This window comes from Musca domestica, unplaced genomic scaffold (assembly GCF_030504385.1).
Source record: "Musca domestica strain aabys unplaced genomic scaffold, Musca_domestica.polishedcontigs.V.1.1 4, whole genome shotgun sequence".
Lineage (NCBI taxonomy): Eukaryota > Metazoa > Arthropoda > Insecta > Diptera > Muscidae > Musca > Musca domestica.
The window spans coordinates 4,875,270-4,900,730 of record NW_026712328.1 but is presented as its reverse complement, the minus strand read 5'-3'; the positions used below and the strand labels follow the sequence as shown (position 1 = coordinate 4,900,730).

The 25,461-nt window shown below is 33.9% G+C and overlaps 1 protein-coding gene across 16 annotated transcripts in view; it reads left to right on the top strand.

The window, feature by feature from the left end:
• The window catches only part of LOC101893720 (twitchin), a 147,374-nt gene that overhangs the window by 109,433 nt on the left and 12,480 nt on the right, over positions 1-25,461 (top strand). For 12 of the 16 annotated variants that reach the window (XM_059126969.1, XM_059126961.1, XM_059126966.1 and 9 more), the window contains 14 exons: positions 4,837-5,004; positions 5,324-5,359; positions 13,607-13,754; positions 13,958-14,331; positions 16,055-16,180; positions 16,272-16,971; positions 17,025-17,378; positions 17,430-19,142; positions 19,417-20,316; positions 20,381-21,144; positions 21,214-21,349; positions 21,494-22,384; positions 22,443-25,103; positions 25,159-25,440. In XM_059126969.1, the coding sequence (XP_058982952.1) occupies positions 4,837-5,004; positions 5,324-5,359; positions 13,607-13,754; positions 13,958-14,331; positions 16,055-16,180; positions 16,272-16,971; positions 17,025-17,378; positions 17,430-19,142; positions 19,417-20,316; positions 20,381-21,144; positions 21,214-21,349; positions 21,494-22,384; positions 22,443-25,103; positions 25,159-25,440 (9,253 nt within the window). The remainder of the gene's footprint in view (positions 1-4,836; positions 5,005-5,323; positions 5,360-13,606; positions 13,755-13,957; positions 14,332-16,054; positions 16,181-16,271; positions 16,972-17,024; positions 17,379-17,429; positions 19,143-19,416; positions 20,317-20,380; positions 21,145-21,213; positions 21,350-21,493; positions 22,385-22,442; positions 25,104-25,158; positions 25,441-25,461) is intronic. The other 4 variants (XM_059126958.1, XM_059126955.1, XM_059126971.1 and 1 more) reach the window with 2 other exon arrangements.

Here is a 25,461-nt window from a genome sequence, read left to right as displayed (position 1 = left end):
AAATTTTCTCAATGTGAATATCGCTAATTTTAGGATTCTCCTTTTCGTTTTGTGTATTAAATTGAGTTTTATGTGTACGCTTTTAACAACAACACAATCTTCTACACGCGATCATTATGCCCAATTTTTAAGCATTTAAGGTTTATGCAAAGCATGATATACCTAATGAACATAATAAAATGAATTTACATACCTAAATGGTATGAATTTTGGCAGAGATTGAGATATTAGTATATCGTAAAAATACTTTCGCCAAATTTTGTCGAGATGGGTTCAAATTTGATGTCTCCTTTGATGTAAACAAAAGTCACAGAGGCTACGTTTGTGAAATTAAGTTGTTTCATCTAATTTTATATTTAAGTGCTCTGAATGTCATAACATGCACTCCGTAGCAATGATTTTTTTATACCTTCATAGTATGGAGGGTATATGAAGTTCGTCATTCCGTTGTAACTCATCGAAATATTAATATTAGACCCTAAAAAGTATATATATTCTCGGTCATCGTAAAATTCTAAGACGATGTAGCCCTCTCCGTCCTGCGGTCTGTCTGTCCGTCCGTCTGTTGTAATCAGGCTACAGTCAAAGCGAATTAAGATAGGAAGCTTAAACTTTTCACAGATCTGTCTTATGTCTGCATATATCGGTCCACGATATCTTATAGCCCCTATACAAAGGTACCCCCCGATATTCGGTATTTTGATGATTTTAGCCACATATATCAATAAAATTGTCTGAAATTCTAAACAAGAAGTTCTTTATGAGTATTTTATCCCCTCGCAGAGAATAATCTATATATGTCCACGATATCGTATAGCCACCATATAACGGTACCTCCCGATATTCGGTATTTTGATGATTTTAGCCCCATTTCGTAATGGAATTGTCTGAAATTCTACACAAGGAGTTTTTCGCGGGTACTTTACCCCCTGAAATCAAATTGTCTTTATAGGTCTAACGACACCTCCCGATATTCGGTATTTTGATGATTTTAGCCAAAATTTTCAGTGGAATTGTATTACAATTCTCACAAGGAGTTCCTTGTGAGTACTTTATTCCCTAGAAGAGAATTGTCTATATAGTTTCACGATATAGTATACCCCCATATAACGGTACCGCCGTTATATGGTATAACTAGCTGAACCCGGTCGCTCCGCTACCCCTTTTGATTTTATATGCATTCAAAATTTTATTTACGAATATATGTTGGATAAAGAAAAACAAATTTAAAAATTAAAAAAAAATATTGCACTAATTTAATGCGTTAATAAACAAAATCATTACAAAAGCAGTAACATGACATGCATACACGAAGGGTTTGTCCTTTGGATTTATTTATTTCATAGCAAATACCAAGCGTGCAGGAAACTGAAAGTTTTTTTAAGTAGAGTGGTTTTTCTATTGCAATTAGTGAATTCGAGATAGCAACATACTTCGCCGTAATAAGCGTATTTCAAATAAATTGTTGTGTAGTTTTTTAGTGTTAGCCTAAGGCGTTGTGGGTCAATGGTTCTTATTAAAATCATATCCCAATCTGATCCGATTTAAATATAATTTAAAAAAAATTACTTTTACACCAAACTCCGCCACACCTTTCATAATTCATTGAAATTGGTGCGTCAAATATGTGAAATCGGCCGAGAATATATATATGAGAGCTATATCCAAATCTTAACTAACTTCCAATTAATTTATCACATTTATTATTATAACCAAATTCCACCACACATTCTGAATTTCATTGGAATCGGTCATATATATCGTGTTTGGTGCATAATATGTATGAAATCGGCCGAAATATATATGTTAGCTATATCCAAACCTCAACTGATTTCAATATAATTTGGCAATTTTTGCTGGTGCCAGATTTTGTCTCTCTCGATTTGGGTGCATCAAATATGTGAAATCGACTGAGTATATATTTGGGAGCTATAATCACATCTGAGCGTATTTGAATATAATTTGTCAAATTTATTTTTGTACCAAATTTAGCCACTCATGCCGAATTTCGTTGGAATCGGAAATACGCATCGTGTTTTGTGCATCAAATATGTGAAATCGGCGGAAAATATATGTATATGGGAGCTATATCCAAGTCTGAACCAATTTTAATATAATTTGACTAATTTATTTTCTAATCAAAATCCCGTTACATATTCCAAATTTCTTTGGAATCGAACATACATATCGTGTATGGTGCATAAAATACATGAAATCGGTCGAAAATATATATGAGAGCTATATCCAAATTTGAACCGATTTTAATATAATTTGACAAATGCATATTTGTTTTAATTTCCGCTACACATTCCAAATTTCATTGAAATTGGAGATACATAGGGTGTTTGGTGCATCAAATACATGAAATCGGTCGAAAATATATATGGGAGCTATATCCAAATCTGAACCGATTTCAATTTAATTTGACAAATTTATTTTGGCTCCCAATTCCGTTACTTATTTTAAATTGCATTACAATTGGTAATACATGTCGTGTTTGGTCCACCAAATACATGAAATCGGCCGAAAATGTATATGGGAACTATATCCAAATCTGAACCGATTTCAATATAATTTGGGAAATCAATTTTTTAGATAAAATCTATCACACGTTTCAAATTTCATTGAAATTGGGGATACATAGCGTGTTTGATGCATCAAATGCTTGAAATCGGCCGAAAATATATATGGGAGCTATATCCAAATCTGAACCGATTTCAATATAATTTGACAAATTTATTTTCGGATTAAATCCCGTCACACATTCCAAATTTCATTGGAATCGAACATTAAGATTGTGTTTGAGGCATCAAATGAACGAAATCGGTCGAAAATATATGTGGGAGCTATATCCAATTCTGAACCGATTACAAAATAATTTGGCGAACTTATTTTTGTTCCAAATTCCGTTACGTATTCCAAATTTGGAGACTGTATCTTCAACCAATCAATAGATATGTGCATATAAAATCTAAATTTTTGGGAGTTACCTCCGATTCTGATGCTGTATCTCCAGTTCCAAGTGGAAATTCAAAAATGTATATAGCCTATGTTACTTTCAGGCGATGTTGCAGTATATATGGAAATTTTCAGGAAAATCTATTCAGCGGTTTTAGAGTCCATAAATTACAAACAAACAAACAAACAAACAAACAAACATTTTCCTCTTTTATAGATATAGATGAAGTTGTTTCTTCCAAATGGTGGGGGTATAAAAGATTCGGCCCTGCCGAACGTAGCTGCTTTTTTACTTGTTATTTATTTTTTTATTATTTTAAATAATCTATAGAAATTTTCTTACAATAAATATGTACACAATAAATATGTACATAAATGATAATGTTATACGTGGGGGGTACGTCGCGGAACATGGAAGTTGATGTTAAAAAAATCCGGCTGGAATACCATCCATAATGACAACTTAGAATTTTTCAGCGAATCTAATAAGTGTGCATTTCTAATAATTAGTTTCCATACGATTAATATTGCACCAGTTAGCAAATGAATTCAAATTTTCGGCTTACATCAAAATATTTGAAAATTTAATAAATGAAATAATAGTGATCGTATTCCTTGTGGGACTCCAGAAGAAACTATAATACTATTCCAAATGACAATTTTTAAACATAAGATCTGCGACGCAGCGACAAATTTGTTAGCTGTTTAGAGCGAATCAGAAAGTTGGCAGCGTCTGACTTTTGCATGACCTTATAGGTTTTAAATTCGTATTGAAATATTGAAGAAAGAAAGAAAAACAAATATGATGGTAAGCGTGAACTTCATGAAAGACGCAATGCAACACCAGAACCTATATGAGCTATATTTTAAAGGCCGTTTCGCACGTATTTAGATATCAAAATATGAATTTGTAGTCACTCCAACAAAGTCAAATGCAACAAATTTTAAATATTATTGAATGAAAGTACAAAATTTCGGAAATAGCATCAAATTTTACAAAAAGTTTATATTTGTTCGAATCGACATTTATTCTGATGCCACGGTCGATTAATACGAGCGGAGACCATCGGCCAAAATGGGAACCTATATTGGCGATTTTATACCTCAAGGATTGTCATCTACCAAATATTCTTAAATACCACATTTGAAATATATATATATATATATATATATATATATATATATATATATGGCATGTTCCTGATTTTCTCATGGTCATGTTCATAATAACATTTACTAAATTTTTGAATTTATTTTATTTTTGAACAAACAAATATTCGTATATAAAATTTTGAATGCATATAATATCAAAAGGGGTTCAGCTAGTTATTTATAGGTCTACGTTTTGGTACAGCCATTTGATACGCACATAAAGTAACCATCGATATTCGGTATTTTCATATCCTAGTCACTTTTACCCACGAAATTGTTTCAAATGTGGTATTTAAGAATATTTGGTAGATGACAATCCTTGAGGTATAAAATTGCCAATATAGGTTCCCATTTTGGTATGGCCCCCATATAAAGGCCTCATCCACTTTATGGTTTTTTTTGAAAAGTTGAACAGCATTATCCAAACGGTTTTACTGATATTTGTAATTTAAAGTGGAAAACGTTTGAATTCAGATACTTTGATAAAAATGTTTTTTCTTTACCCAATGGTGGAGGTACACTTTGTACTTATTTAGTATTGCACCCATAAAGCTATACGACCCACTTTATGGTATTTTGATAACATTAACTGCGTTTTTCAAAAAAATCTCACTGCAGTTTAAAGGGTATCACTAATGAATGTATTTTTTCTTATATCCAGCCAATATATAATCATTTCTTCATAATTTTATTAATAAATACATGCACTTTTGCATTTTATTATAGACTGAACCACAAAAAGTTACTAAGGTCCAACCACCAGCTCCTGGAGAACCACCTAAAATTGAGGTAATACGTGAAAAGAGACCGTCGTTAGTACCAGAACCTACAAGCAGACGTGGGTCATTGGTACCCCCAGATACTGGCCGTCGACCTTCGCTGATAATAGACGAGGTGAGTATAACCTTTGCTTTATATATATATATATATATATATATATATATATATATATATATATATATATATATATATATATATATATATATATATATATATATATATATATATATATATATATATATATATATATATATATATATATATATAAATGTTAAAAACGCACCTTACCAAAAAATTATGCACATTCCAATTGCTACACGCCACCAAATCAAACCAATCACAAAAACTTACTACAACTCTACAATCGATATACTTCAAAATATCTGTGTTGATACTAAAATGTTACATGTGAAAATTGTTTATGTACAACTAGAAAAAACTTCGTCCAGGTGAAGTTATGGATACTAAGGTAAGAATGTATTGAAGGTTTTTTAAATGTCGTAACGTTAAATATATTGAAAATACAATGCTAAGTACAATATTTTATCGAAAGACCAGATAACATTTTGTAATTTAAACTCATGTTATTATATTGATATGAGAAAACGTAAAACGTATAACCCATAAAAAATACCTTACACAAGAGAGCATAACAAAAATATAACGACTTGTTGCAATTTTTTTCTCAGACTCGGTATCTACGATTTGATGGAAAATGACTTAGATAACTTAAGGACATTCTAACTAAATACCTTAATGATCCGTATGTTGTTTTATCAATTCCACGGCGTTTTACATAGTATAGATCTTCGCTTGGAAAATCCTGCAATTGGCAATTAGGGGGTATGAGAGCCATACACTTGGCTCCTCAGAGTAAATTTCACCTGCTTTGCAGTCCATGCGGAAAGATAGAAGGACAGCCATTTTACTGTTGTTCGACCCTGTATCAAAACACTCCTCAACAGACTAAATTTTTACTGAAATGTCCAGGGTTGGGCACGTCTTACATCACTCGATGCCGCCAAAATTTAATTTATTACTTAGACCATGCTACCTCTTCACTATGGAGTTCTTACAGGAGTGGAGTGCAATTCGACTAATCTAGTTCCGTTCGTACTTGTTTCCCTTCCATCGTAATTGGTGCTCGTATACATAGGTGTAGTACTTGGATTCACCACTTCATCAAAAATTGATAGTCAATATTTTTTTCCTATTTACCCCCTGTAATCTCGTAAAATAAACTTAAAATTCTTAATCAATTCAGACTTTTTCGTCCATCTGCTGTAACCTCGCTAAAGCCCTATCGACATACAATAGGATGCTTAGATTTTGCACATGACAGTGGTTTTTCTAAAAGTTCGAATGGCTATATCGACCTACGATAGCCCTATACACAGTACCGCTAAATATCCGATATATTGATGAATATAGCCACGTTTTTAAAGCAATTGTTTGGAACTAAGTATTAGAATGTGGTAATTACGTTTTCATTTTCCACACCATATATTCAATATTTCTATGATTTAAACCAACATTTTTGATTGAATTGTTTAAATTGTTGAATATGAAGTGGTACCAATCCTTCTGGCAGATAATTGTATATAGATATACACGTTTCAACATGTCCCCAAACAATGGTACCTACCTATTTTCGGTATTTTAATGATTTAAGTTAGAATTTCAAATGGATTCATGTGTGTCACTGCCAATAGTTAGATCGTAGCATGGTTGGCTCGACAAATTGCATGGTGTTCTCCAAAAAAGCAGAATGTCGACAATGACAGCTATCCCTGTAAATAATACGACTACTTCATACACGCGTGTAAAAAGTAGACCATAAGAGACAAGGATTAGTCGAAAACTAACCCAAACGCAATGAAAAGCCTAACCGATTTAACATTGCTATGTCTTAAGGTCGGATCATACAACCCTGCCTTGCATTACATCAAAGTACTCCACGTGTAAAACCACAAGTGGCTTTCGTTAGAGCACTCCAGCATTTAAATGTGAATAAATATTTTTGTGTCTCGTTCCATCGCTCGTTACCGTGATACTGGTAGCGTAGCCCAACGTCAGGGAAGTGGACGGAAGAATACAGCAGCATCAGCAGAAATGGTTCGGAAAGTAAAGAAGAGACTTGATCGAAACCCGCGTCGCAGTGGCCGAAAAATGGCTCGTGGGCTGATCATATCGCAATATTCCATTCGGCAAAATTTGAAAAATGAGCTCGGGGTAAAGCCACTGAAATTCCAAAAAGTGCAAGAACTTACACCGCAACTGAAAGAAAATAGACTCAAAAGAGCTAAAGAGTTGCTTCGCTTGGCCGAAAGTGGTGAACTGCCGAATTTGGTTTTTTTTCCGATGAGAAAACATTCTTTGTCCAGCAGTTTGTAAACAAACAAAATGATCCTGTTTGCTTGTCAAAGAGGTTAGCTGATAATATGCACCTTTGGTTGACATTTGATATATCTTCTTATTTATAACTAAATTGAAGTAATACTCATTTTCTTGTATACCTCTGTACGTTCTAAATGTTATAGTTAATATCTAATAATCAAATTAAAAACTCCAAACGAAGTTGTTTAATTAAGAAAATGTGTCTATGTGTCAGCGCAATCGTAAAAACTGGTTGGTTCCTCATCTTCATTATGTTTATGTAATTTTTCGTTGATAATTGTTTCATTGTTGTTGTCATTATTTACAGAGCACATTTGTATGACACACTATTCAAAGCCCCCATTTACTGGTGATTACATGTTACGAAGTATTCTTGTTTTAGGGTTTGAGTCTGACGATCATGACGAGACATCGGGCATTTGGTTGTATGCCACGTACTGTTATGCGTTTGATTTAACCTTTAACTTGTGAGGTGACATATTTTATAACGTGGTGGTAAATTTTACCCCTCTAAATTTTACAGAAAAAAACTTTGCTAAAAATTTTATTTGATAATAATTTGTTTTTTAAAAGTAAGCTTGTAGGTTTTAAATTACAATAAGTAAAAAAAACATGTTTTTTTTAATGTAAACAAAATTTTTATTCATTGTAATAAAATTGAGAATTTCAAGGAAATGTGAAGAGAGGGTAAAATTTACCACCACCTCAGGAGTTAAAGGTTAACAGGGCATAAGACGAAGAGCATTCTCTTTCAATGGAATAAATACAGAAATATGTCACATTTGCAGCCCTTTATTTCATAGTATAGTAACAATAGTAACTCACAAATAACAGTGATTATGACCAACGAATACCAATTCTTAACAAGTCCGTGAAGAAAATGTGGCAAAATTTTCAAAATACCGAATACAATTGTGGGGCGGCTATACCAAAACTTGAACCGATATATCTCATTTTCAATACCAACCATCCAAGACACAATACAATTCAAATAATGTGGGCTGTATCGTGATTACAAAAGACAGACGGACATCTTTAAATCGCATTTGAATTTTGCGCTGATCATGAATATATATATATATATATATATATATATATATATATATATATATATATATATAAAATATATATATATATATATATATATATATATATATATATATATATTATATATATATATATATATATATATATATATATATATATATATTATATATATATATATATATATATATATATATATATATATATATATATATATATATATATATATATATATATATATATATATATATATATATATATATATATTTAGGGATGTTACAAACGGAATGACAGAGTTAATATACCAGCCTTTTCAAGTCAAAAGTCGGGCGGCCCGACTATATGTACTATATGATACCTTACACCACTATGTATATTTAAAAGACCTCCCGTAACAAAATAATTTATTTGAATTAGGTCATACCACCTATCACTATTTGGCTTTAGAGCAGTTATAGTTTAGTTTCAGAGGGAACTATAATATAAGAGGCATTTCCAATTCTGAATCGATTTTCAATAAACTTGACGGAGGCATTTTAATATTGGAAATGTACGTCCCGAAATTCACTCCATTTGGGCTGATCATTATTTGTATAATAAACCTGAAATCGGATTAAGGATATATATCCACATCTTAGCCGTTCTCGATAAAATTTGGCAAAAGGTATTTCTGAGCTCTATAATATATCTGGGACCAAATATCATTCTTCTGGAGTGCATATTACGAATGTGAGTGACTTAAAATCCCAAATCGGATGAAACATATGTATGAGAGCTATAGCTATATTTGATTTCCTCCAAATTTTATGTACTTGCTTCTAGACTGAATTTGGTGGGATGTACCAAAATTCAGGTCCTAAAGATATATTTGGGTCATTTGGTGCACAATTAACCCGAAATCGATTAAAGATATATGGGAGCTATTTCAAAAGCTGACCCGATTATCACCAATTTCAAGAGGGTTCCTCCTTGGGTCAAACAAATGTGGTTTGGAAAATTTCATCTCAATCGGATAATAAATGCGAACTGCATTTTGTTCACGAAAATACTTGGGCGGACGTATGGACGGACTGACATGCATAAATCGATTTAGAAAGTTATTTTATAAATATCCTCAAAAGTAACTATGGGTCTTTTTCGCTTCCTTCTCCCTGTTACAAACAAATGCACAAAGACATAATACCTATACCACTATGTGGTGTAGGGTATAAAAAGGAAGGAATCTAGTACAAAATATATTTGATAAAAAATACGAAAAGATATTCGGCAAATAGAATGGCAATTAATTAAGGTAAGAATATACCTTAAACGCAAAAAATGAAAGCAAGGGCCAGAAATGGGACTCAGTGAAGATATTACAGATATACAAACAAAAATGAATTATTGAAATGTATGCTGACTTCAATCATCCTATTTGGTAACCAAGTTTGTAAAATTTTTAGTATATTTAATTATGGATAACATTTTATTCGCATAATATAGAGTTTAATCTAAAGAAGACGAAAATAAGAAATGGACCGCTTAAGAAAGACAGCGATGATGTGTAAATGAGTACTCTATGGTAATTTAAATTCCTTCGATGTGTTACCTTTGAATTGAAACACTTTGGAGCGTATCCATGTTAAATTGATAAATCTACAAATATCTCTAAACATTGAGAACTTATAGCCAGAACTTAAGAATCAAATCGGGTTGTATTTAAATATTAGTCATTATATTATTAAATATGATAAGAATTATAATTTAAAAATAAAATGTGGCATAATATATACAAGAAAACTAACTAATATTTGAGCACATATATATGACAACATTCCTACAATTCACGTAAATTTAATATTTCTAGATATTCGATGAACTTTATTCGTAATATGTTGGAATGGCCTCTTTAAATTAAATTTCTATAAAAACAGTTGAACCATTTAAATCCCATTTGTATGTGTGTGTTTGACTGTGTTATACAATTATTTATACAATATGTGCAACTGTGCATACATGTACAGGTTTGCACAACTGACATGCACGTATACATTTAATATGTGCAAAATTTATCGTAGATGGTATTTTAACAGAAGTCAAGAACAGCGCCCTTAGTTTTCATTTGCCTATCAAAAGAATAGCTGCGCTGCGAAATAATTGAAACACAATTAAACTTTTTCAACTGTTATGTAAATTAAAATAATATGTTAAATTCCAACAAATAAAGACTTATTTGTAATAAAAACTAGAAATGGTAAAGAAGTCGTGGAAAATTTTGATAAAGACAAATACTAAAAAACTTGTCTAATACATTTTTTCTTGATATTAAGAATTTTCAGTTAACGCGTATGTAAGAAATAATCATTTTTGGGCTTAACATGTACAGAACCCTAAACAAATTTTATAAATCTGTAAAAAATTGGTGACAAATAAAATGCCAAAGATCGACGCTTCTTAACGAGTGCATTAAATAATAAGATATATAAATAAATTAGCAGGCAAGCATATTTCGTTCTGACAAAATGGGCGATTCCAAACAGGTCCATATAATATGTATACAAATAATTTTTATCTTATTTTTAGAGTTCCAGCCAGAATTTTCTCAAATGGGAATATGAGAATGGAAATATATTTTTATAAGTACAGTAAACGCATATATGCAAACAATGTTCCACCGAATTCGAACAGATATTAGCCAAAAAATCAATGGGAAATATTTTATCAGGACTTCTGAATAATAGTGGTTTTATGGCGTATTTGGGATCCATATATTACAGCAAACTACTGTTGGCATTTATTATGGGATCTACCAAATGCAATTCTTTCACAAAAATTAAAAATAATAGATATTTTGATGGTCTTCTGGTTTACTAAATAGGCGCAGAAGTAACTACAGCGTCCATTTAGGTTTTGACCGATTTGACTTTTAAACCACTTGCAAGCAGTACTTTGCTTCCCATATGATTAACAATTTAGTACGAGACATTATATATACCAAAACATAAGTAAGTAAAGGCCATAGTTAATCGGAGATTTAATGTTTCTGAAGATCAGAAAGATCAGACTACATTGAATGAAGGATATTGTTATTATTACGTTCATTCGCTCGAATAATCCTCTTGGAAATTTATGTTCGCTAGAAATAAGTTTTGCATATAATCATGCACATTTTTTCTTGGATTTTGACCAGATACGGAACTGGCAAAACATATACACAATTGGAACATAATTATGATTTTATATAATAAATATATAAAATTTTATATAATAAATAATAATAAATCAAAAGAATGTGTAACTAGTAAGCAAAGGCTACGGTCGAACGGCCTCAACCATAAGACAGCCTGCAATATTATTATTTACGATAACGTGTTTTTAAATCCGAAACCCTTTGGACTAGAATACGCGAATCACTCAGATATTGGGACACGTAATTTGACTACTTAAGCGATTATTCTAAATATCAGCTTTGATTCTTAAGGAGTTACAAATAATGTAAAAATTATATTTAAGAGCTAACATAAATTTCAGGGAAATACTGGTTTAAGATCTAAGAGCATTATTTGATCAAATGAACGTAATAATAACAATAGCCTTCATTCAATGTAGTCAAATGAGTTTCTGATCTTCAGAAACATTACCTCAACAACTTATGTTTTGGTGTGTATAATATGCATATTGAAAAGAGCTACCGTAACAAAAGAATTTATTTGAAGTAGATCATACGATCTATCAACATTTGGCTTTAGAGCAGTTATAGTTTGGTTTCAGAAGGAACTTATATATTATAGGCATATCCAATTCTGAATCGATTTTCACTAAATTTGACTGAGACATTTTAATCTTTTATGCCAAATAACACTATCAAGTGCATGATATCACTTGGGGAAAAATATATCGGAGCCGAGTTGCACAAAATTAAAACCTACGTCCCGAAATGCACTCCATTTGGGCTGATATTAGCCATTATTCCACAATACACATGAAATCGGATTAAGGATATATGTGGGAGCTATATCCCAATCTTAGCCGATCTCGATAAAATTTGGCAAAGGTATTTCTGAGATTTATAAGATAGCTGGTACCAAATATCGTTGTTGTCGAATGCATATTACGAATATGAGGGACTTAAACACCAAATAGGATGAAAAATTTATAGGGAGCTATAGCTATATCTGAACCGATTTTCTCCAAATTTGACGTACTTGCTTCTAGACAGAATTCGGTCGAATGTACCAAAATTTACAAAATTTTTAACAGATATGTTCCAATCTTGATAACATTTGGCAAAGGTATTTCCAAGCTCTATAAGACATCTAGTACTAAATATCATTGTTTTCGAATGCATATTAAGAATGTGAGGGACTTAAAAACCTAATCGGACGAAACATATTTATTGGAGCTAAAGCTATATCTGAACAAATTTGATGTACTTGCTTCTAAACTGAATTCGGTCGGATGTGCCGAAATTCAGGTAATTTGGTGCACAATTAACCCGAAATCGGTTGAAGATGTGTATGGGATCTATATCCAAATCTGGACGATATTTATACACTTATTTCAGAGCTGTATCTGATCATTGTTGTGGAATGCATAATACGCGTGTGAGGGACTTTAAACCCCAAATCGGATAAGATATATATATATATATATATATATATATATATATATATATATATATATATATATATATATATATATATATATATATATATATATATATATATATATATATATATATATATATGGGAGCTACATCTATTGCTACAAGCCAAAATTGCGTTAATCTACACTTGTATACCCCATGGGAATAAGATGCATTAAAAATGTAGTATCGAGGTTTAACATTGAAGTTTCCAGTGAACTCGGCTTACCAAAATGCGGAAGGAACCGTTATATTAAGTTTGTAACGTAAATTAGGCCAACAGTGCTTATTCTAGAATGTTACATATCCTATAAAAACGGGAAATGCCATATTATTGGCATAGTTGTCTTAGAATGAGGTTAAACCCTTATATATGAACACTAATATATATTTTTATTTTATATGTAATAAAATATATTAATTATTTACAATACTAAAAACAACATATTTCCAACACAAAATCATTTTGCTACTTAGTATTTGTTATATACACTTTCTCTATGTTCTCTATTCTATATATTGGTATTACATGTACTTAGCTAAAAAAAATTTTCTGAAGAATTTTGCAATGACTAACCAAACCAAATCTATCTGTTTCATGTTATGCCTTGTACGGAATTTTGTTCGTGTATATGTAATGACAATAAACAGAGACGACGCCCTTCCATCGACGTTCGTCGACCGAGTGTACAGGATCTCGAGGATTTAATTAATAAGCCATCGACACCATTGCACACAACTGGAGATGGTGGTCCACCTCAAATCGTGGATGTACAAGAATCATACTCCGTTGTCGAGGGTAAGTCTTCAATGTATTTTAGTATTTATATATTTTGACTATTAAACCTGCTGTCATCGACTGAAATAATATGATTTACATATTGTAATCCCAATGGAATATGAATTACTTTATCAAACCATTTGGTTTCAGTACATGACAGTATAAGGAAAAAATGCGTGATTATCGAAAATGTTACTGCAATTTGTATTATTCTTGTGTAGACTCGACAGCTTATATGACCGTGGGTGTAGAAGGAAATCCTGCCCCAACATTCAAATTCTACAAAGGTGTCAGTGAAATACTCGAGGGAGGTCGTTTTAAATTTTTGACTGATGGGCAGACAAACACGATTACACTTTGTATGCGAAAATGTAAACCAAACGATGAAGGAAAATATAAAGTTGTTGTATCAAACATACATGGCGAAGATACCGCAGAAATGCAACTGTATGTTTCGGATTCTAGTGGCATGGACTTCCGCGCTATGCTAAAGAAACGTCGTTATCAAAAATGGGATAAAGAACAAGAAGATCCTAATTGGGGAGATCTAAAAGAAACAGAAAAACCTATTCCCGCTCTTAAAAAAGTTGAAAGGGTAAGATGCTTGAATTACAAAAAAACATACAGAGACGAAAAAAATAGAAAACAACATACAAATGTACTTTGTTATGTTGGTGGGATAAATAATAGGCTATTTACTATTAGTCTACATTTTAATAGAGGTTTCGTGAGGTACATACATACATTAACTACAATTTTCTAGATTCCTTGCCAAACTGATTCTGTATACATACAAAATGATGCATGGCAGTGCGTATACATCATTCACAAATTTGCAGAAAAGTGGAAAAATATTTAATAGATTAAATTCAAATGTATACTCATGTTATAACCAATGGAATACACGGTTTGATTAGCGCTCTTTATTAAATGATGTTTAAGATAAATTTACTCTTATGGCTTTGATTCAGCGACAAGTAGATTTCATGAAATTTCAACAAAATAAAAAAATATTAAATAAATTTCTATACATACCATTGTGTATAACGTAATAAATTCGGTAGTTAATGCACAAGCATGCTTAAATACACTTCTTAGAATTCACTACAAAATGTATTACAAAAATAATAAGACACATTGCTAAATGTCAATTACTGCACTGTCATTAAAGATCAGCTTTCTGGGTTAACATTGTTTGCTACTACCGATTGAGGTTGGGAACAAATCGACACTGCAGTTTCCCACTGTGGAGCGTTTTGATAGCTGCCTCGTAATTGGCTAAAACTGATTCACACAAAGATACTATGTTACGCATCATTAAATATCAGTAAAAACCAAAACAAACAAGTGCTACCTATTAAGAACTACAAATAAATTTATTGAGAAATATGGAAACGAAATTTTAGAATTTTTCGCGGAACTTGTCTTTACTGTGATTTAAACATCAGATCTTTTAAATTGTGAAAAAATAATAGTATTTTTGTACACGACTTAAAACAAAATATTGCTTTAATATTATTGGCAGAGAATATGCGAGAAAATGACTGAATTTAAAAGAAAAAATATAAAACAAAAAAAAAATATTTTCATAGTGAATTGTATAGGATATCTGTTTTCTTTTCAATACAATATTTTATTTACTTTGTTAAATAAATTAAGGAACTATATTGTTTGAATTCAAATTATCTTTAATCACATTTTACAATTCAAATAGCCAGGGCCGTCAAGGAGACCATCATTGGCTGAATTAATACCAGATTGGCCAATACTTCAACCATTTCGACGGGAAGAGGTTCGATATATTTAAAATTGTAATAGGACTTCCTCGATTTAATTTTTTTATTATATATATTTTTTTTACAAAATAGTGAAATTCAGTATGTATTGGTTTTTGTGTTGATGTACTAATTTGAAAGCGTCAATTACTTTTACTTTGTTAGAATTTAAATTTTGGGATGTGGTAAGCATATTATCAGAACTTGGTGTTTTTGATTTGAGTAAAAAAGTTCTGCAATGAAATTTTAAGTTTCTGTACGATGTAATTGATGTTTGGGTCTATGTTTTTGTATTGGCCCCAATACGTCTAAGTATACAACTGAGCGTATATTAAGTGTGTTTTTTTGTTTTACTTTTTGTTATAATCTGACATGGCCAAACATTACAGTAGCCTCATATATGTTTTTTTGTTCTTCGCTATATTATTTTTTCTTATCCCAATTTTTGACAACGATTATAATAATGCAATAAATAAATGTTTGTTCTTAACTACCTACGGAAATCTTGAAATGATTCGAATATTGGAAATGTAACACGTATAGAAGCAAGAATCCTTCTTAAGTCCATTGATCGATCAGTTCGCAAAAGAGGGAAAGGACAAAAAGGTTGTTTTCGAAGCCCGTTTTTCAAAACCAAACTGTAAGCCGAAGTGGCTATTTCGCAAGGATGTAAGTATTTGTTAATAAAAGCTGAAAGTTAAGTCAACGAATCATATATATATATATATATATATATATAATATTTGTTCTGTTTTAAAAGGAATGCTTTCCGGGAAGCAAATTTAAATTTAAGAATGAGAATGATACGTATCAACTCATTATATCCAATCCTAAAGTTGAAGACACTGGCAAGTATACTATTGAAATTGGCGGTGTTTCAAGTACTGCATTTCTTAACGTAGAAGAAGCCGATCCTTCTTACACATTTACTAAGCCATTAAAAAAGAAAATGGAAGGTTATACACAACATGAAACTACCTTGGAATGCTCTGTTAGTAGTAGTATGGCTAATGTTACTTGGCTTAAGGATGGGAAGAAGATTGAATCAGATGACTCAAGATATCTTATTTCCAAAGATATTAACGGCAATCTTAAACTTATTATCAAAGAGTGTGTGTTGGAAGACAGCGGTTTATACACCTGCCAGTTAGATAAACAACCCGATAAGACTGAGTGCAAATTAAAAATTGTAGAGTATCCATATAAATTTGTTAAAGTGCTTAAATCACAGAAATGTGTCGAAAAGGATACTGTTACATTAGCCTGCGAAATTGATGATGCCACCGGAGAAGTGCAATGGTGGCGCAATGACGAAGAGATTAAACCCGATAAACGTATTCAAATTATAAAGGATGGGCGGAAACGAAAGCTTGTTATTAAAGATTGCAAAGTATCAGATTCGGGAATGTATAAATGTACAACTAATGCTGACAAGACTGAAGCTGAGCTAATCATAAATTGTAAGTATAGAAATAAGTGTTTGCCATAATATTGATATATCGAAAAATTTCAGATCAAAATCGATTTAATAAACAGCTTAAAAATACTGACGCTGTAGAACGCGAAAAGCTTACCTTGGACGTTGAATTGCAAGACCAGACAGCCCCCTGTGAATGGAAATTTAATGGTGAACCTATTGAACCTAGTGATAGAATTGAAATCAAAAATCTTGGTGGCGGTAAACACCAGTTAGTTTTCAATGGCTTAGAATTGACCGATGCTGGAGAAATATCTTGCGAATCAGGGCAACTGAAATCAACTTGCAAATTGACTGTTCGTAAAGGGGAAAGTAAACCAAATATCGACTGTCCGAATGAATTCAGTGGTCCAATATCTAGCCCTGTGATTGTTGATGTGCCATACAAAGGTGAGTTTTTTCACAGTCCTTGAATTTATTAATACATTCATTTCATCACAGTTTCCGGCACTAAGCAAACTCCCGTTGAGGCAAAACTATTGAAGGATGGCAAAGCTTTGCCTTTAAAAGATGTAGAAGTGGCTATTGCCGACGAAAAAGTTACATTCAAAATTAAAAAACCTACACGCGATATGTCCGGTTTATACCAAATAAAGCTTTCAAACGGTCAGGGCGATGATACAAAAGACGTGCAAATTATTTGTCAAGATGTACCGGATAGTCCAAACAATATTGATGTAACAGATGTTTATCAGACTTCCTGTAAAATTAACTTCAGCCCACCAAAAGATGATGGTGGATCACCTATAACAAAATATATTATTGAAAGACAAGACCTAAGTAAGAAACAAGCTTGGGAGACAGTGTCAGAGGTGTTACCTACAGAACCACTTACTAAAGATATTACGGACCTAGTCCCCAAAAAACAGTACAGATTCCGTATTCGCGCTATTAATGCAATCGGATCCTCTGAACCGGCTACTTTTAAAAATACTATTTTAGCAAAGGACCCATGGGATGAACCAGGAAAACCACGAAATGTCGACTTAACTGATTGGGATAAAGATCATGCCGATCTTAAGTGGGACGCTCCTGAAAACGACGGTGGTGATAAAATAACAAGTTATGTCATTGAATTTAAAGAAAAGTTCTCCAATGACTGGGTTGTTGGTAAAGAAGTACCAAGTGAACAATGTTCTGCTACTGTAGATGGTCTCAAAGAGGGGCAACAATACGAATTTCGAGTTCGTGCAGTTAATAGAGCAGGTCCTGGTGAACCTAGCGATAAAACCAAATCTATTACTGCGAAATGCAGATTTGTCAAACCATTTATTGTCGGTGATGATCTTAAGAATATTACCGTAAAGAAAGGCCAAACTGTACGTTATGAAATAAAGTACGATGGGGAGCCTGAACCAGAGGTTTCTTGGTATAAAGGAGCACAGAGATTGGTTTTTGACAATCAACGTATATGTTCACATCAAATGGAAAGAAACACTTCAATAACGATTAAAAAGGCGTTGCGTTCTGATACTGGCATCTACAAACTTGTTCTCACAAATAGTTCCGGTTCCTTGGAAACAGAAGCACAAGTTACAGTTTTAGATCGACCACTTTCTCCGCGGGGACCATTAGAACCGAAAGAAGTTCGTGCCGACCATATCACTGTTACGTGGAAACCTCCAGAAGACGATGGCGGTTGTGAAATTACTGGTTATGCAATGGAACGAATGGATGAGGAAACCGGTCGTTGGGTTCCTGCTGGAGAAGCAGGTCCTAATGATACCTCATTTAATTTTAAAGGGCTTACACCTGGTAAAAAATACAAATTCCGTGTAAAGGCAATCAATAAGGAGGGAGAATCTGATCCATTAGAATGCACAGAACCTATATTGGCGAAAAATCCATATGATCCCCCAAGCGCGCCCGGAAAACCAATTATTGATGATTATGACAATAAGAGTGTGGTCCTTAAATGGAAAATTCCCCCATCCGATGGTGGTCGTCCAATTATTTATTATATTATTGAACAGAAGGATAAATTTTCCCCATCTTGGGTCGAAGTAGCCAAAACTGACGATGCAGTACCTCAATGCACAGTCGAAAATCTCAAAGAGAAAATGATCTACAATTTTCGTGTAAAGGCTGTTAATAAAGCCGGTCCATCTGAAGCATCGGAGCCAACCGATAATCATCTTTGCAAACACAAAAATCGTAAGTATTTACAAAAAGTAGAGTATTTACTTAATCATAAAAGCTTTATAGTATGCTTATATAAATTAAAAATATTTAACTTTGCAAATTTAAAGCTACACACACATGAACCGTCGTATAGAACGCTTATTTACTAGTAGAATGTTTCCAACTAAAACAAAATAAAAATCAATGCTGATGCTATTATTTTTAACTGCCGCAATTTGGTAATGCTTTCTCTCGATTTAAAAGATTTAAATTAAGTCGTAAAATTGTTCATTTCTTTCCGGAATAGTTAAACCTCAAATAGACCGGTCAACGTTTAAGCGCGTTACCATAAAAAGTGGGCGAACCCACAAATGGTCTGTGGATGTTGCGGGTGAACCAGCTCCCGCTCTTAATTGGAGTTGGCGGGACAATGTTCCATTAACCACGGGAGATCGAATAAAGATAGAAGTTGTCGATTATCATACAGACTTCACCATAACTAAAGTAATACGTAAAGATAGTGGCATGTATACACTAAAAGCTGAAAATCGTTCTGGAACTGACACTGAGACCGTAGAACTTATCGTTTTGGGAAAACCCAGCAGTCCTAGAGGTCCGCTAGCTGTTAACGACGTTACTGCAACTGGCTGTAACTTACAGTGGAAGAAACCAGAAGATGATGGCGGGGTTCCCATAAAGGAATATGTCGTAGAGAAAATGGACACTGCTACCGGAAAATGGATTCGCATTGGTAGATCTCCGGGAGAAAAGGAACCGCCTAGTTTTGCAGTGTCTGGATTAAACCCTGGGTCCGAATATATGTTCAGGGTATCAGCAGTAAATGAAGAGGGAGAGTCGGAACCATTGACTACGTTAGTTGGAGTCGTAGCTAAAGATCCATATACTGAACCAAATAAACCAGGTGCCCCTGAAGTTACCGACTACGATAATGAGAGTGTATCTCTGAAATGGTCCACACCAACAAATGATGGTGGCGCTCCTGTAGAAAAATATATTATTGAAAAAAAACCTAAAAATCAAAAGAGTTGGGAAAAGGCTCTTGAAGTACCGGGTGATCAATTGGAAGCCAAGGTTAATGGTTTACAAGAATATGAGGAATATCAATTCCGCGTGATTGCGGTTAATAAAGCCGGACCTTCGCAACCCTCTGATGCAAGTGCCCCGCAAGTTGTAAAATATAAAAAATGTAAGTAAGATTTTATCAATAACTTAACATAAAACCACAAATATACAATTTATTAAATTTTTAGTAAAGCCACGCATTGATCGAACCAACTTGAAGCCTTTGCTTATTCGATCTGGTAAACCCATTAAATATGATGTTAAAATTCGGGGAGAGCCAGTTCCTACAGTAATATGGTATCAAAATGATAAAGAACTGAAACCAGAGGAATTGCCTTCTACCTGCGAGATTCAAAACATACCACACAATACAAAGATATCTATAATAGATACGGCTCGTCAACATTCTGGAATCTATAAAATCCGAGCTATAAATGAACATGGTGAAGATGAAGCAACAGTAGAAGTTAATGTTTTAGGAGCTCCAGGCAAGCCTAAAGGTCCCTTAAAAGTTGATAACATCACGAAAGATAGTTGTAAGCTAAAGTGGAAGAAACCCGATGATGATGGTGGAAAGCCAATAACTGCTTACCAAATTGAAAAGTTTGACAAAAAACAAGGTCGTTGGGTGCCAGTTGGGCGTATTCCTGGTACAGAGACTGAAATGGACGTTAAAGGTTTGCAAGAAGGTCATGAGTATCAATTCCGCGTTAAAGCTATAAATGACGAAGGAGAGTCTGAACCATTAGAGACTGATACTAGTATTATAGCTAAAAATCCTTACGATATCGCTGAAAAACCTGGTAAACCCACAGTAACTGATTATGATTCGCACTTTATAAAACTGTCATGGGAAGCGCCAAAAAATGATGGTGGAGCTCCTATAATCGGTTATGTTATTGAAAAGAAAGATAAATTTTCTCCCCATTGGGATGAAGTTATGTCTACTGATGTAAGTAATATAACCTTTTTATGCAGTATATTATGTATTTTCAAACTAAACATGTTCCATCAATTATAGTCACCTATTACTGAAGCCAAAGTTGACGGCCTCGTTGAGGGTAACGTTTACCAGTTTCGCGTAAGAGCCATTAATAAAGCAGGAGTTAGTGAGCCTAGTGTGGCTTCCGATCCACAGGTGGCTAAGCCAAGAAATTGTAAGAATATTCTTTTAGAAAAATCTATTTTATTCGCGTTTTGCTGTTCATGTAAAGCATAGACATACTGAAAAGCTTTTATGCCTTGACTAGTCCTGTGAATGTTATTTTAAATTTAAACTATCAATGAATTTTATTTTACAGTGAAACCAAATATTAATCGAGAAAAAATGAAATCTGTTAGAGTTCGGGCAGGACAAACCATTAAGTTCGATGTTGACGTAAAGGGTGAACCAGCACCAGCACTAAAGTGGACTTTTAAAGATGTAGAACTTTTGCCTCTTGAAGGGATTCGCATAGAAACTGAAGAGTATAATACAAAATTAACGTTATTTGATGTTACGAGAAAAGATAGCGGGAAGTATAAACTAAGTGCTGAAAATATTAATGGCAGAGATGAGGCTGATGTTGACGTTATTGTGCTGGATAAACCATCAAAGCCCGAAGGTCCGCTGGACGTTAGTGATATTTATAAGGACAGCTGCAAGTTAAAATGGAAAAAACCTAAAGATGATGGTGGCATTCCAATTTCTGGATATGTCATAGAAAAATTAGACACAGCCACTGGAAAATGGGAGGCAGCCGGTACAGTAGATCCTGAAAAAACTGAATACGATGTCAAAGGATTAGAACAAAATCACAGATACCAATTCCGGGTCCGAGCTGTAAATGATGAAGGAGAGTCAGAGCCGTTAGAAACGGACTCAGCTATAACGGCAAAAAATCCATTTGATGTTGCGGCACCTCCAGGTCTTCCAGAATTTGAAGATTGGGACGAACACCATGTTAAATTAAAGTGGGAACCTCCAATACGCGATGGAGGCGCACCCATAACAAGCTACACGATCGAAGTTATGGATAAAGATTCCGGGGAGTTTGTAAAAGCTATTGAAACTGAGGGGCCTATTTGTAAAGGCACTGTGAAAAAACTGGAGGAAGGTCAACAATATAAATTTCGTATTAGAGCTAATAACAAGGCTGGAGCATCTGAACCATCTGAGCAAACAAACTGGCATACGGCTAAACCTCGATACCGTAAGTACTTATTATTATATTGTTCAATACTTTTTCAAAATACGTTTATTTTTTATAGTTAAACCACATATCGATAGGAATAAACTGAAACCTCTGACAGTAAAAGCTGGTCTGTCCATCGATTTGGATATTAACATAAAAGGCGAACCTGCTCCAAAAGTTGAATGGTTCTTTAAAGGAAGCCCCCTGGAAAACGAAGAGATAAAAATTGAAAATGTTGACTACAATACCAAACTATTTGTAATGAGAGCAAAACGCCCAATGTCAGGAATATATACAATAAAAGCCAGCAATGAAGTTGGTGAAGATGTTGCTGATCTTGACATAATGGTTTTAGGAAAACCTGGTAAACCGAAAGGTCCCTTAGAAGTTGACAATATTACTAAACACGGATGTAAACTTAAATGGCAACCGCCGGAAGACAACGGTGGTGCCCCTATAGATTACTACGAAATTGAAAAACTTGATCCTCATACTGGTCAATGGTTACCATGCGGAAAAAGTTCCGAGCCCAATGCTAAGGTTACTGGCTTGCAAGAAGGAAAATCGTATAAATTCCGTGTTAGAGCAGTAAATAAAGAGGGCGAATCAGAAGATTTAGAAACTGACAAACCAATTATTGCGAAGAATCCGTATGATGAAGCTGATAAACCGGGTCGACCTGAGCCAACTAACTGGGATAAAGACTTTGTTGACTTACAGTGGGAACCTCCAAAAAGTGATGGCGGTGCCCCAATTGAAAAATATATCATTCAAATGCGCGATAAATCTGGAAGATCTTGGGTTGATGCTGCTATAACACCAGGAAATCATACTAAGGGCACAGTGACAAATGTTGAAGAAGGCCACGAATATGAATTTAGAATAGTTGCAGTAAATAAAGCTGGTCCGAGTGAGCCAAGTGATGTATCAAAGTCAGTTGTGGCTAAGCCTCGGCATCTTAAACCCAGAATAGATCGGAAAAATTTACAGAAAAAAACATTAAGAAGTGGTCAACTGCTACACATTGAGTCAATAGTAAACGGTGAACCCCCAGCAAGTGTGACGTGGACATTTAACGGGGAAGTATTGAAGTCAACAGATAGAATAAAGATTGAAAACGAAGATTACAAAACAACATTTATAATACCGAAAGTAAAGCGATCTGATAAAGGAGTTTACACAGTCACTGCCAAAAATGATTCCGGAACCGATACTGTTGAACTTGAATTAGAAGTTTTATGCAAACCAAAGGCACCCAAGGGCCCACTTGAGGTTTCTAACGTTACTTCAGATAGTGTTACCTTAAAATGGGAAAAACCTGAAGATGATGGAGGTCAACCTATAGAAAACTATGTTATTGAGCGTATGGACACTGAGACGGGAAGATGGGTTCCAGTTTTAACTACTAAGAGTCCAGAGGCACAGGTTTCTGGCCTGACTGAGGGAAAAGAATATATGTTCAGGGTAAAGGCTGTAAATGCAGAGGGAGAATCGGAGCCGTTGACCACAGATGTACCCACCCTAGCCAAAAATCCATTCGATACAGCCGACTCACCTGGAAAACCTCAAATTGTAGATTGGTCTGAAAATCATGTCGACTTAAAATGGAAGGTTCCAGATGATGATGGTGGGGCTCCTATTACGGGTTATGTCATTGAAAAAAAAGATTGCAATACCGGAAAGTGGCAAAAAGCATTGGAGACCAAGACTCCAGCTAATAGTGCACGAGTAAACGATCTGATTGAAGGTACCAAGTACCAATTCCGCATAAGGGCTGTTAACGATGCTGGTGAAAGTAAACCATCAGAGCCTTCAGACACTTTATTAGCAAAATGTCGGTTTGCCCCGCCTAAAATTGATCGGACAAATATTAAAGATATCACCACTAAATTTGGTACACACGTTCGTTTAGATATTAAAATATCGGGCGAACCTCCCGCAGTAAAAACTTGGTACCATAACAAAGCTCGCATCGAAGGAGATGACGTAACAATTGATTTGGAGCCATATAAAACAAAGTTTACAATTCCATTTGCAAAACGTTCACATACTGGAAAGTACACAATTAAAGCAGAAAATGAATCTGGTCGTGATGAGGCTTCATTTGAAATCAATATACTTGATCGTCCAGGCCAACCAGAAGGTCCTTTACGCATTACAGATGTTCATAAAGAAGGTTGTAAATTGAAGTGGAATCCACCTCTCGACTCAGGAGGCTTGCCAGTTGACTATTACATTGTCGAAAAAATGGATGTTGAAAGTGGAAGATGGCTTCCTGCGACACGTGTCAAGGAACCTTATGCAGAAGTAAATAATTTGGTTGAAGGGCAGGAATACAAATTCCGCGTTGTAGCCGTTAATACAGAAGGCGAATCGGAACCGTTAAACGGAGATCATTCTATAATTGCCAAAAATCCATTTGATGTCCCAGGTAAACCTGGTGCACCAGAGCCAGTGGATTGGGACAAAGATCATGTGGATATAGTATGGAAACCCCCAATCAATGACGGTGGATCCCCCATTACTGCGTACTCGATTGAAAAGAAGGAAGATGGATCGGATAAGTGGATTAAAGTATTAGAAGTACAAGCCCCTATTCAAGGTGAAGATTGCAAGGCTACTGTATCATATTTAGACGAAAATTGCAAATATGAATTTAGAGTTAGAGCCATTAATGCAGCAGGTAGTGGGGAACCATCTAATGCTAGTAAATCAGTAATAACAAAACCATCAAAACGTAAGCCCTCCCATTTGAAATTTTTTGACTTTATTAATAGTTTTATTTTAATTAGTTGCTCCAAAAATTGATAGACGTAACATACACACATACAACGTCAAATCAGGTGAATCTATATTATTGGATATAACTGTGGAAGGCGAACCAGCACCTGATGTTTATTGGACTCACAATGGAAAGTCAATCCAACAATCAACTTCCAGAAAGGTCGACAATGCTCCTTATAAAACGAAGTACAATAATTCTAATCTTGAACGAAAGGATACGGGAATATACAAAATTGTAGCATCAAATTTGTATGGCCATGATGAAGTCGAATTCCAAATCAATGTTATTAGTAAGTTAATTAATTAATTAA